Source organism: Alligator sinensis, unplaced genomic scaffold (genome assembly GCF_000455745.1).
Source record: "Alligator sinensis unplaced genomic scaffold, ASM45574v1 scaffold118_1, whole genome shotgun sequence".
Taxonomy (NCBI): Eukaryota; Metazoa; Chordata; order Crocodylia; family Alligatoridae; genus Alligator; species Alligator sinensis.
The window spans coordinates 3,376,737-3,391,076 of NW_005841850.1; the positions used below are offsets into that span (position 1 = coordinate 3,376,737).

Consider the following 14,340-nt stretch of genomic DNA (forward strand, 5'->3'; position numbering starts at 1 on the left):
ATTCAGCGAGAAACATATTAAAGTGGCTTATTATATGAATATTTATAATAAGCTAGGATGTAATATCCAAATGCAAATATATAAAATATTAATAAGCCATATGTCACCACTACAATCTCAATATGCATGCATATAGGCATGAATAGCTGCCTTGTAACTCAGCGACTCCTACTCCCTTCGAAAAGGTCTGTAAACAGTGGATGGTTCAGACGAATGAATTCGCACAACACCCGCATGAAGTTTTCAAGCTAGTACTTGAAGAGTGCTATAGAAAAAAAACCCTAGCTACGGCTACTCGGCGTAAGATCCCCAGCTCCGTTCACGGAGGATAAATATATGCCTCGGTACACAAAGGGTTCAGTTCTCATCTCAGGGTTGCAAGATGTACCTCCCAGGATGAACTTCACCAGCTGGAAAGTGTGTGCAAGGAGCAACCCAGAGCAGGATGAATGCTTCTCTCAAAACAACTTCGCTCTCTGGAGTCTCACTTACACAGCGGTAAAATTGCCGGGGGAATAAAACCCTAAAAATAACAGCATCGCCCCTACCTATCTCTGATATCTGCAGCTCTCAAAGCACTTCATAAAGGAGATAATGATCATCGCCGTATTTTGTGGTTTCGAACTGTAGCTGGCCAGTCAAATTTCTCCCTTACCCCTGTCCATTTCCAAAATAAAAATTGTCCAAAAATGACTAACACTTAACTTTGCAACCTTCCTCCAAAAAGTGCAAAAACTCTGCCAAAAAATCCCCCCAAAAACCCCTCTGCACGAAACGACCAAATTAGGCAATACGTCCACTTCTTTTAAATCCAGGATTTTTCTAAACTGTTATGGGACGCTTAAAAAAAAAATGTATGTGACCTTGTTTTACTTGAAGCAGACAGCAATAAACAAATAATTGCGCTGGGTCTTAATCATTTTTATATCTCATATATAAAAATGTCAATTATGACTTCAGAGGTCAGTTACAGAAGTGAGGTTTTGGCAGCCGCACAGAGCATGACGGCTATTTTTCTCCTTAGAAAAGCGCTGTCCTTAGTCAAAGTTTAGACAATATCTTGCTAACAACATCACTGCTGTCTCCTTCAATAAATAGAATGATTAGACCAATTGTTTGTACCTGGACAATTACTTTTATGTACTGATATGTGCTCGAAGGGGACAATCCAAATGCCAAAAAGAGCACTCAAATTCTTCCTTAAGAGAAGGAAGGAACAGGGAGGCAGTAAACAGATTACCTCCCTTCTCCGCATTTATCTAGGTCCCGGGGATAGAAATAAAGGGCGCTCGTGCAGCTGTGCTTTTGCACGCAGAAAACCTTCAGCCCCATGGTCTCAGCCTGAATGATCTCCAAGTGCCCCGAAGTCACCATCCCTCTCTCTTAACGGGCTGCTTCTAATCGACTCGAGGGTGATGAGAGTTGCATATCGGCACACACCACTACCCACTTCCGGTGTGATTTTTTGGAAGACCCTCACTTTTATTTAGGAGATTACAGGAGGGCCAGTACCTTGGGCACCGAGCTTTTGGGAAAATCTAGTCCTAAGTGCCGCAGAGAAGTCCACGGGAATGCCAAAATCTTCCATGGATGGCATTGGTGCCGCGGTCCACCCCAAGAAGAAGCATGCACGTGGAGCAGCTGATACAAGCGGGAGCCCCACCTCCGTTGCCCCACGGTAAATTGCTTGCACGTCCAAATCTGGGAATGCCAAAAGCTAGCCCCGTTTGTAGGTATGGAGCTGGCCCTCGGGCCCACCCGGCCCTTGGCCTCTCTTAAGTCTCACTTCACAGCACACGCAAGTGCTGAGAACTTCCCTCGCATCTTTACACAAACCCATGAACAAATTTAAGGCCCGTGTTCAGTTCAGGAATAGCAAATGCTTGAAAGCCAGGACACTTGCAGACATGATTCTGCTCCCACTATTTTTTAATTTTATTTTAGCTTTTAGATGAGAGAGGCCCAGGCCACAGGTTGTCACCTTGCTTCCCTTGGCTCTGTCCAACACAAGCGAGAGGAGCTAATCGCTAAGAAAACAACGCCAGGGCTTTTAGACTCATATAGTGTTACACTTAATACCGGTGATTACAATTTGGGAGAATCAAGCGCTTGTCATCTATGTTTTTCTTTCTGGGTGCCTTGTTGCTCAACATGGGACAGAGCACAGCGTGTGCAGCCTGGGCACGTTGCAGAAGGCAGCGCAGGTGTGCAAGAAGAGCCCCTCGGTGTTTGCTAATGAATGTTCATGCTTCTTCTCTGTCAAATTAACACGTAGCTAACTCACCCTCTCCGCCCTCCTCCCGTACACCTCCATTTTACATGCAACAGGTATGGAGGGGGAGTGTAGGGAGGGATGTGATACAAATTAATTAGCAGAAACTCCACTGGCCAAGTATCCTGTCTCCGATTCACCCTGGCTCTAGATGGAACAACTCGGAGAGAATAAACCTGCTCCCCTGCCTTTGCATTTGGGTGCTTTTCCTCCATCCTTCCCTCCTCCTGCTTTCTAGCCACCGGTCTCGCACATCGGCTCTTCTCTGCCTTGGTGGACCGGGCAAACAAGCCCCCTCAAAAGTCCCACTGCCATTATTTGGGGGATCACCCATCCTGGAGAGGCGCAGCACAGCAAGGAAGCACGCACGGCTCCCATCTAGCTTCATCTGCTTGACATGCAAGGCAGAGAACCAGGATGCCTTCTAGAGCTCTCTTACATAATGAATTTAGAAGGACATCATCTTGCAAGATGCTTTCCAACCTGCAAGATCAATAACTAATGCTGAATTCAAGATTTTATCTGGAGCTTGCAAGGGTAACTAAATAAACTTTTTTTTTCCCCCCAATTAATCCTTTCAAGACTGACCGATATTTTTCAACAGGCTCCATGAACTCCTATGGCAGGAACAAAGTGATCTTCCAGAGCGTTCTGACAACATTTCTCTTTCTTTTGATTAGAGTACAGGAATAGCAGACTGGCAACACATCCCTTCCGCTAAGGAACGACTAATGTGCTTATTAACTAACCTGAACTAGTGACTTCTATTAGCTCATCAGGTGCATATTGCTATAATAAAATTACCAAACTAAAAAAAGAGCCGTGATAAGATCTGATTATATCACCTAGGAGTAAAGCAATGTATTGTTTTTCCTCCAGTAATGCAAGAGCTCATAATTCCATCAATTATGTACTTAGATGGATTTTTTGCATCCTCTAATAAATATGGCCAGGCAGTTAGGGATGAAATGTAATACCCCTGGAATCCTATTTTCATTAGAAAGCATCTAGGACTGACTAGCCAGATAAGAGACGCCGCCGTGTGCAACTAAATGCTTAGCAGACAGTGTTATTTTTATGCTTTGGAGGTCTCGTGGGGTGCGAGACTGTGGCAAAAGCAGGCCAAAGTTATTTTCTATTATTGTAAGTGGGATTTTCAAAACCTCCTCTAGACTTCCAGGAGAGCAGAGCTAGTCAGCAGTGAGCAGTTGGGAAAATCTCTTTATCACCAGCTATTCTGAATATTTACATTTACGATCCGATGTTCATCAAGCGCTATGCATGCTGACAAGTCACCCTGTGCTAGAACCCGCATAGGAATTAAAACGAGCATTATATCAACAACTATTTTTAATTTACTAGTGATTAAATTTATCTTCGCTTCTAGCCACAGAAACCAAGTGTTAATATTTTCCCCCTTTCCCTTGCCTGTGTCGCTTACTCTGGGCATCTATACATACATACATACATACACACACACACACACACCACATACATATACATACACACACGTACACACACACACACATATACATATGTATACACACACGTATACACACATACACACACATATGTATACACACATATGTATACACACACACATATACATATGTATACACACACACACACATATATACACATATACATATATTTACTAGAGTAAACCAAGACAGATATTTTTACCTGCTATTTCTCCTTCCCTTGGCTTATTTGAAAACACAGGCTATAACACACAAGTGGTTTCAAGGATTGCTATTAGTGCTGCCATTGCATGCTACTGCATTTTAAGTGTTTCAAAATCCAATCAGAACACGAAATCTGGGGTGCTTTATAAGCAATCGATACAGCAGAACCCTCTTCATTACAACAAGCTGGTGGACAGTTTACCGGCCTGATTAAAAGTGGCCACCTGTTCGGAGAGAACACATCTGAAAGGACTTGATTAAATCAAAACCAAGAATAGAGGTGAATCATTGCATTTCAGTGTTCATTTACATTTGGTTCTTCTTTTCACCTTTACATGGCAGATTTAAAGATCCAGAGTTCAGCATTTCATACCCATTTGGCACTTGCTCAAGCAGCAAAGTGACTTAGCACCACCTGAATGCTTCCCCCATTAGGAGGAATTTTGGCTAATACTCTCCCAATTAAGCAGCAGTCACTGTCATTCACTTGGCAACAGGCTAAGTCACTTCCCTGGGAGAAGGAGGTAGGGACAGTGTGGAGACACCTTCAAGTCGTGTGCGAGACGCTCAGCTGGTGTGCGGACAGCTCAGGGTGCCTAGCCCCACACAGGACTGAGTCCCAGATCCAGTTTAACTGGAGGTGAGAATGACAAGATCTTTTTAAACAGCATTTCAGCATACAATCATAGAAAATGAGGGCTGGAAGGGACCTCAGGAGGTCACATCAAGTCCAAGCCCCTGCTCCAAGCAGGACCAGCCCCAACCACATCATCCCAACCAAGGTCCAGCATCATCATGCCTTCAGCCCTGAATGAATCTCTTCAGCTTCCCAGCCCTTCAGATCCTTTCAAATACGTTCACACAAAGCTGCTATGGTAAAGAGATGCTATTGAGCATCTGTAGTAAAACAAGACTATTTAAAAAAAAAATCCAACCAGAGCCAATACAATAAAAAAGACAGAACTGCTGCAGACTTGTTGCTTCCTCTCTTCTAGCAAAGGAGTCTGCTTTTTTTTTTTTCTTTCATTTTTTAGTTGGCATGGAGGAGCCAGGGTTTTGCAGAAGCAAAGGTGCCCTCTATATATGCAGCCCTGAACTTCAGTAGCGATGGAACTCTTTTTCAGATAAGATAATGGAGAGATGGTTTTGACAGGAGAATCCGTCCTCTGAGGGCTTATCATTCAGGCTCACACCTGATAACGCAAGGCTACCAAACACAATATTGCATTTCCCCCCCAAAAGACTATTTAAAAGAACTGAATTGAAGCTGCTAAAGCACAGCTCAGCATTAGCACCGACCGGCCAGAAACGTGTCCCCGCGCCCTCGTGGCTTGGAAAGTGCTTACAGCAGCACAGTGCCACACACAGGAGATGCACCGAGGATCACCTTGAAATCTGTACGGAAGGGGACAACGAGAATCTCGGTGGCAGGAAAGGAGGAAGGACTCACGCACCGTGGTTTGACTTCTAACACCACTCCACCGCTTCCCCTCCGCCTTGACAGTGGAGCTGTGGAGGGCAGCAGACACCGGGTTTGATCCTGCATGATCCATGCAATCAGCAGGCAGGAACAAAGGCAGGTATCTTTGGGATTTGTAGCATCAGGCTCCTGCTTCTCGTGGGGAACAGAAACCTGGATGTTTGGCTTCAAATGCACAAGTCTCGGCCACTCAAGTCAACAAGAGTGGCTGTCCGGAGTAGGTATCCAGGTTATAGCTATATTGGCCTAGAGGAAAAAGCCATCGGGACTCGTGGTAGAGGCGATATCTTTTACTAGACCCACTAGATTTTGCAAAAGAATTTCGTTTCTTTTTTTTTTGCAAAAATCTAGTGGGTCTAATAAAAGATATTGCCTCTACCACGAGTCCCGATTGCCTGGAGTAGAGCTTTTATCCCCACTGTGAGGCCGGCACTAGAGGGGAACATTGTCCTACGGATCGGAGCCAGTACTTTGCAGCTGCAAAAGCTGTGCAGCCTGGCTGCACTGCATGATGCTGGGTTTGCCGTGCCCTGCAAATCCGAGGAAGTACCTTCCAAGAACTGCCGAATGTCCATCTGGGGCAGACAGTAAAATCCCCAGCTCAGGAACCTGCAAATTGATATTACACAGGCCTCGGAAAAGAAAAGAAGAACCGAACCCACTTGAATTTGGGGATTCGGCTCCCTGGGCCTCGGGCTGGGTGCTGCACAAGCCACTTCTGAGTCTGGAGAGTTTCAGGGAAGAAAATAAAGAGCATAACGGGTGGGTGCAAGGATCACTGGAGCACGTTCACTCTGGCTAAATGTCCCCAGTCTCTGCCGCGGTCAGGACTCAGCCCCTTGGCTCTCCTCTACCTCTGGCATGTACCAGAACGAGGTCGGAGAGGAGATTTAAGCCCGCCGTGCCAAACACAAAAGCACTGTGCAATGCTGCTCTCAGAAGCAACAAATAACCCGTCGAGCCTTTGACCAGAGGAAGGGTATAGTTTATGTCCCTTTTCAGAACGGCTGGAAGGGGAGCGGTGGAAATTCCCCTGATAGAAAAGGAAACCTTTTGGGCTGCGTGAAAGGTTTGAACTCTTGGTTCCCCTTAGAAATCAATGGAAACTGGAGGTGGGGCTCTATTGCCTTTGCAAATCGCAGTCCTTCCCATATATCTTTTACTCCTGAAGGCTGAATTACTCCGGTTACTGCCACTCTAACCAGAAGAGAAGAGTCGGTGGCGGGGATGAGCGAGGAAGGCAGAAGAGCCTATGGAAGTTTTATTCCCCCGTCCCACAACCACCGGTCACTAGGCAGCTTGTTAAAGCAAGCTCCTCGCACAAAGCATCATTGAAAAGGGCAGCGTCAGGAGTTCAAGTCCCCTGATCCTGCCATGGAGATGGACAACGCTCGAGCCAGCGGCGCTGGTATTCTAGCGAGTGGGGCTTGGCCACGGTCCCCGGGCCTCTTTCCAAAACTCGTAACACTTCTTGACTTGACTCAGACTCCTTTAAACTTTTTGGCAGCCTCCCTAAGCAAACGCACGATATACATTACTCCGAGAAGCTGACACTTTTGTGGCCGAGACAATAACGGTATCAGTCAAGCGAGCCCCCACAAAGAGCCGACATTCAAACTGTTTAAGTGGCTGGAGCCTGAAGGGCAAATGATGTCAGCCTGTTCAGCTCCGTTTCCACGTGGGCGCGGGAAGCGTGGACCACCCCCGTCAGATATATCCCCTTTCATGATAGCTGATGGTCAAACGGGAGAGGCCTTTGCAGTGTGACGTCCCTGCCACGCCAAGAGAGAGACCCGCTAAGGGTATATTTACACTGCAGTCACTTCATTCACCTCCGAAGGTTAAATGAGCCCCTTCTGGATACCATGCTGCTACGGGTAGACTGGCACCTCGTTCAAAGCTAGGTGTCTTTTTAATGACGAGGGTAGACCTCCTTGACGGACAGAAATGCCTCCTGTGAAGTAGGGAGGGGGAAATGATTTACCTTGAGCTCCTGCTTGCTCAGAAAATCTTCCTGAGAGTCTCTCAGTCCCAGTTTTCAAAAATGCCACAATGCTTGAAACCTCTGGGAGAAGTCTTGTAGTGACGATAGCTTTAGACATGCACTTATTCCCATTTTACAGGCAGAAGGATTGTGTCTTGCCCCAAGTCAGATCAAAATTCAGGCGTTTCCTGACTTCCAGCTTATGCCTGTAGGTTCACAGGTATAACTCCCAAGGATTACCAAATTATACCACCACCAAAAGCACGTGCCAGTATGAGGCCTTATTCCAAATCCATAAGAAACCGTTTTCCCACGACACAAGCCAACAGCTCCTAACGTTTTAGCCAGGAGGTTGCTGTCAACCATTTGTATCAACATTCATAATCGGCACGTTGTTATGTTAACATGATCCGGGAGCTCGCATAGCTCAAAGATCACAGTCAGTGGATTATTTAAAATATACATTTTTTTAATGTAGGCCCCGTTGATTCATTTGCCCCATTGGATCATTTCTGCAGCTGACAGAAAAATGAATGAAATAAGAAGCTTGGCTTGTAATTCTCAGGTGCCCAGGCTTTATAGGATTACATTTAGCATATATTCAAGGCAATCTGTACGGCACACAGGGCTGGAAGGAAGCGGATGTATAGCCCCCAAGATAAATGGTTGTTTAGTCAAGATGCTCGCGGTCAGATAGCGAAATGCTGGCCTAACTGCCCACAGTTTCTGCAACTGTACAAGGAGATAAGGAAACCAACTGGGCTGTAAGCAGCTTGCCCTGGCCACGATTTGGCCCAAACTTTCAAAGTGGGCGCGGGGGGGATTAAGAGCAAGCAAAACACGAGAAGCATCAATATTTCAAAATTCAGGCCCGGCTGGGACACGCGCCACGTCCACGCCTGCCTGGTGTGGTCTGGCCGTAAGCGCTTCCTCAACACGTGTTTGAGTAGCACTTAGTGCACCGGGGTCACGCTGCTGTGACACAGAGCAATTAGTGACAAGGGTCAAGCGGCCCCGTTTGTCACCGGGGGGAACACAGAGGCCGCAGCTGCGTTTCTAATCCCACCATACTCCTCCTCCCCTTCACCCGGGCACGAGGCTGGCACTAAATTGTATTGCGTGTGCTCAGCGATCCTTGCTGGAAGTTGACACCCGAAACTCAAGGATGCAGACGTGACCGGAGGGGCAGGCGCTGCCCGTGCTCCGGTGAAGCCGTGGGCAGGGAAACGCATCGATAAAACGTTCCTGTCGTCAGCCCCCAAGGTATTAATTAATCTTTCAGAAAAACAGGCTCCATAAAAACAAAGCATCAGAGCCCAGAGCTTCAAACCAACAACAGTGCCTTCGATGTTACGGTGAGCAGCACAGCAGTAAGAAAAAGCAAAGCGGTCAAAATGCACGGCTCTCTCCCCTGCTTGTGTCTTATGCAGGCAGGTCTGGGCACCCTCTTTTTGGTCTGTGTAGGGACTGCACCTAGCACCCAGCAGGCCCGGTCCACGAGTGGGACTCATAATCCCAGCATAATAAATCAGAATAGCACATCACCACCACCTGTCCCTCCCCATGACTCTTCTGCTTCTTCCCCATCTGTCTTTCTGAGTTGTCATCGCTTACACTGATCCGGTAAGAAGCAGAACACGCCGTTCCGGGAGGGGATGGGGGCGGACAGTGGAACTGGATCAAATCTAGCACTGAGACCTATGTCCCTTATAATTGGGCTGCGTTCATTCGACTCCTTCCCGGAGGATAATTAAACCAACTGGCTTCTTAAACCCCGTGGCATGCATCCTTATTGCTTGCTTAGGAGAAGTTTGGCTCGGGAAGTCATACGGCAGCATTCCCAGGATTCCTGCTTCTTGCCTTGCCCCCATACCATGGCACTCGCGCTCTCTCTCTCCCGGCTGAAGTTCTGTTCTAAAAACACCAGACTCTTTCACGAAATAAGAAAACTCACATCACAGGAAGAGATGGGAAAAAAAAGGGGAATCAAAAGAGTCAGAGGGCCATATTCTTCAGTGTCTGCCTCAGAAAACTTGCACAACCAAGTGGACTTCTGGCAATTAGAATGGGTCTTGCAGTGGACCTCAACTAGGCAGGTGTGTGTACACAAATTTAGATGGACGATGGAAGCCAGCTGGCACCTGGACCCGGCTGAGTCCGAGCTACACCAGAGGAAGAGAATCAAGGTTCTTGCACATGCAAAAAGGCTTCAAAGTTACACACAGGTATCTACCGTGGGACCTCACGAGATAGTGGGCAGCGGTATGGATACGTGCTTCTCCCTTGGTACTAAAGGCAGGACCATAGTAACACCCAGGAGCAGGGAGATGAGTGAGAGAACCTGACCTTTTCTTCGACCACTAACTATTATTTATTTCCTCTCTCCCCCAAACCCAGGATCGGATGCCTAGCATCAGTTTTTCACCCATCAATCTCCATGGACATTACATACCCCTGCAATCCTCTTCACCCAAGTCAAGCTGAATAGGACTTCCTTTGGGCCACCCGGACAAGACTCTATCCAACTGGCTGGAGGAGTCCGCACTGAAGAGACATCCAAGCTACTCGCAGACACACAAGGACCAAAGCCTGAGCACCTCTGCTATTATAGCAACTGCAGGACACACAGAATTGGCCCAAGTCCCAGCAGTCGCCATGTGGACCACTGGGTCCACCAGACATTTTGGTGCTGCGGAGTTGGCACTGGCCAGTGATAAAGTGCGACCCCCGAGCGCCGACGCTCTCTTACCTCTATGCCTGTTGGTAGTCTTGTCAAACATAAGCATGGCGTCCTCTACCTGCAAGACAGAAAGGGGAAATGTGTGTTTCAGCACATCTGCCACAAGGTTAATGAGGACACGCAAGCAAATCGAGATCTGGGGAGCTGAGGCTAAGGCAGCAGCCGCCGAAGCTCAGGTACAGAAAACCACATGGACTCGTCAGATCTCATTTCCTTTGCTTACAGTCAGCTTTTTCTTTCGGAAACCTGCTGCTTTCAACACAAAACCTGGCTGGCATTTGATCCAGAGGAGAGAAAAGTGCATGTTAAAAAGTCTTATTGCCCTAAAAAGCACCAGCATCTAAGCAGATTTTATTTATTCTCCACCCCCTCCTTCTCTTCTTCTAGCAGCTGGAGAAAGCTGAGCAGGGACCCCCTCTTCATCCAGCACGGATGGGAGTCGCCGAGGCCAATCGCACCCAGGGCTCCTCCAAAGGGGGATGACTGTGTTGGGACGAGGGGGTTTTAAAAAGGACATGTGGGGCAGAGAGATATTCAGAGGTATTTCAAAAGGCCTTTTGAAAAGCAACAGGAGCAAAGCGGGGCTGGGTGAGGAAAGGTTTCATTCGCATCAGGTTTGGCATTTCCACTTCAGAAGAGAGAGCCGACTCCTGGCATGTACTGAAGTGCAACAAAATTGCTTTCAAGTTTCATTACTATTTGCATGATTTATTCCACCTACATGGAGCCAGTGCAGCCACACCTACATCTTGCACCTATTTTGACGTGATGCTCTGCTGAGAGGTCTTCCTCAGCGTCCTGGATTTTAAGCTGTTGTTCAGAGCCTCCGGCAGCTTCAGCGAGACGATGCTGCACCCTGATGGAAAAACGCCTATCGAATTTAACCTTCCTAAAGCTTGGCTTCGTTACTGGTTAGCAGGGAATTAGATCTAGACAACGGTGCAAAAAGTCCCAAGAGAACCGCCCACCTCATCTGTTTGGGGTGGTAGTTTGCTACAAAACTTTCAACCGCTGGCATCCTCCCTTTTAAATACTACGGTGCAAAGCAAAACAAGTATCATTTACCTACTCGTTTGAGGAAAGCTGACTCTGCATTGGTCGCTCTTGTATGCTTAGTACGTCAAGTGATACTCTGCATCCACCCTGGAGAGATTACTATGGCGGGGACCCAATTAGACCCTTTGTACAGGTCACTCTTGTGTGTTTTAAGTAGCCTTTGTCTTTGCTTGGCAGCATCATCGTTTTTGGAACGTGCTTAAAAACACAGGGTGGAGACGTTTCAACTACAGTGTCAGAAGCAGGGTCCAAGATTCAGTAGAAATGACAGCACGGTTAAAGCTTAAACTCTCATTTCAGATCCGGCTCCAATTTATCTGGTTTCTAGCACAGCGTAGTTCGAGCCACATAGGTTGGCAGAGCAGTATGAAAAACCACCTGACCTGGAAGAGCCGTGGCCTGCTTCCTTCGTTCTGCTTGCATCTTTGCCCCCGTCTTGGGTGGGATTTGCCAACGCCATCAACTCCAAACTGAATTATGGCTAGGGTCATCTCAGCCTGCTCCCATCCTCCTCCCCCTTTGAAACAAACCCCCCAGATTTGAGCACGGCCAGAGGGTAAGCAAGGACCAGAGCCCTCGACGCTCATCTGTGTCCTGGGATTAGGGTTTGCTCAGCCAATTTTTAAACTTCTTAAAGGCTTCAGCCTGATTAAGCTCTAGGTTCAAGCAGCAAGAACCACTTCCAAGAACTACATGGCTTTTCCCCACCCTAAGCTGAGCATCACAGGAGCCGGACTGTGCCCTGAACCCCCTTGAATCCCCACACTGGTCTATCGCACAGGTTTAAAACACATCTCCCACACTGCAAAATCTTTGCCCAAACTCCCCATCACCGCACATAATGGGTCCCCGGGGCTCACCTGCATCCTTTGAGGAGGCCCAGTCATAGCACTGTTGTCTCCTGACTCTCAGACAGCACCGCTAGTACGTGCGCGGTGGGATAGATCAAGCTCAGGCTTCAATCCCCGACCCAGTTAGTCATCACCACAGGATGGTTTGTGCAAGACTTTGAATTGCCATTGACCTCTGCTGTACGGGAAGAGCTTCCCTCACCGCGGGGTGCATGTGCAACCATGCAAGCAGAGTGCGGCTCTTGATCTTTCTTTAGAGGCAAGACCCATGCACACGGAGGGTCTCACCTCTAGGAGCTAACCCACTGCTCTTTTAGCACAAGATTTTAGATCCGCAGGGACCTAACCAGGGTTCATGAGTACGTAAGCCCAGTTTACTGCAGCCGGCTGCTTTGGTAACTAAGAGACGAGAGCTGAAGGAGCATGTGCCTAAAGGCCATTGCTTCATGGGACTCATGAGCAAAGGGAATGACTCAGTGCCTAACAGGAATTCAATGCACATAGTGACGTGGATCCTTGTACACCTGGCCCTATCCCAGAAAGCAGCACTGGGCTGACTCACGTTTGCACCATGAAGTCCCTGAACACCTTCATCTTTGCTCATCAACACTTTGCTGCAGGCTGTGGGAACACAGCCCTTTTCTTAGAGGTGAACGGCAAAGGGGAAAGACCCCACCGCACATTGTCCCCTTTGGTGGTTTCTCCCCTCCTCCCGGAGAAATACCGGGGGCAGCAAGATCCTTGCCTTGCCGAGATGGGGACAGACTGATCCGCCTGCATCCCAGTAAGCTGAAACCCGAGAGGCAGCTCTATGCATCCTCAACCGTGGACGTCAGAAGTGAGGACACAAGCTTCAGCAGATGCTACAGTCCTATTCTGCTCCTCCAAAGCCTGCATGAGAGAGGATAGGTCTTGGCATTGGACGGGGCTGCAGGACAGGTGGATGCTCTGCCATCACCCTGCTGCATGTGGCTGGGAGCAAGCCGGATCCACATCTCTCTGGGCTTCAGCAACCCAGGTGCCAGGGGAGGATAACGATGCACCTTCTCTCTCCCCCTTGCACTGCAAGCTTCCCAGGGCAGGGGCCCAGCATGTGTTTCAAAAGGACGTAGTACCGCGGAGCTCTGAATGCAGCTGGGCTTCTTTATTGAACCGGTAATCAATAACAAGACTGAGCGCATGGTTGGTGGGCTGACCTGCGGGGACTTTGGTCCCGTTGGGTGGAAGCCACAAGAGTGCAGCCATCCTTGAAAGATTTGTGCTTTATCCCTCGGGAAGCAGGCGTCTAAGGTTTGGATTAAGCCCAGAAGCAAAATCATAAAGGCGAGATTTAGATCTGAAATACTGCGAGGGGATAAACCAGCTCTTTGGACCGGATTTTGACCAACCTCCGGATAAAATATACCCTAAAAAAAAATTTTTTTTAAAAATCAGTAGGGTGTTCTTAAGCCAGCGGGTGCCCTTTCAACAATGCCTAATTGGTTATCTTTTCTTTTTTCTAAGGTCAGAACATTTTATCTCCGTTGCTGCCCTTTCTGAGTTTACCCCACCCTGAGCTACTTTTTAGGGCAGCCATTGTAACAGAAGAATAGCCTCTTTCCTCCATAGTCCAGTGACACAATGGGACTTCTTGATACCTCCTGAATAGATAAAGTGCAATGGAGAAAGAAAAATTCTATTAACGCTTTACAAAATAAAACATCTAAGAACTGGTGAGATGGGGGAGAGGGGGGGAAAAAATCAATATGGAGAAGGCTGTGCGTTTACAAAAAACTTTTCACCACTTGCAGAGGTGGGGAGACTAAGGAGGGGGGAAAGAAACTTATTAATTCAGAAAACCCATCAATGCTACGGAAATCTGGCAGAACAGCAAGAACTGAAACTAGAAGAATTTGAATATACAAAGGGCTGAATAGAAAGAACAAAAAAAAATCGCACTGCTTCACATAAACAGCTCGTTTCTCACGGTTCTCCATGAATCAAACACAAGCGGCTTGTTTAAGTCTTCATCAAGGAGAAATAAGGGACACAGTGAAGGTACCGGGAATAAACCCTGTAGTAAGCAAGTTGATCTTGCTGCATTTCAGAGAGTGGGAGAGGGGGGAAAGAGGCCCACACAAATGAAACTCAAGTAGGTTTGAGTTTGGTAGCAGCGCACAAGAATGATCCCCATGTTAACCCTCTGGCTCATGCCGGGGCTCCTTCTGCTCTTCGGCTCTGTTAGAGAGGGCTGGATGCAGCGAGTCTCCCAGGTCTTGGTTAAAACAAGCAA

The 14,340-nt window shown here is 47.6% G+C and overlaps 1 protein-coding gene across 24 annotated transcripts in view; it reads right to left on the bottom strand.

Moving 5' to 3' along the window:
- The window catches only part of MSI2 (musashi RNA binding protein 2), a 339,949-nt gene that overhangs the window by 128,534 nt on the left and 197,075 nt on the right, over positions 1-14,340 (bottom strand). For all 24 annotated transcript variants that reach the window (XR_003095321.1, XR_003095316.1, XM_014522719.2 and 21 more), the window contains exon 6: positions 10,171-10,219. Coding sequence is in view for 22 of the 24 variants with exons in the window: in XM_014522719.2 (XP_014378205.1) it covers positions 10,171-10,219 (49 nt within the window). In the remaining 2 variants the exon portion in view is untranslated. The remainder of the gene's footprint in view (positions 1-10,170; positions 10,220-14,340) is intronic.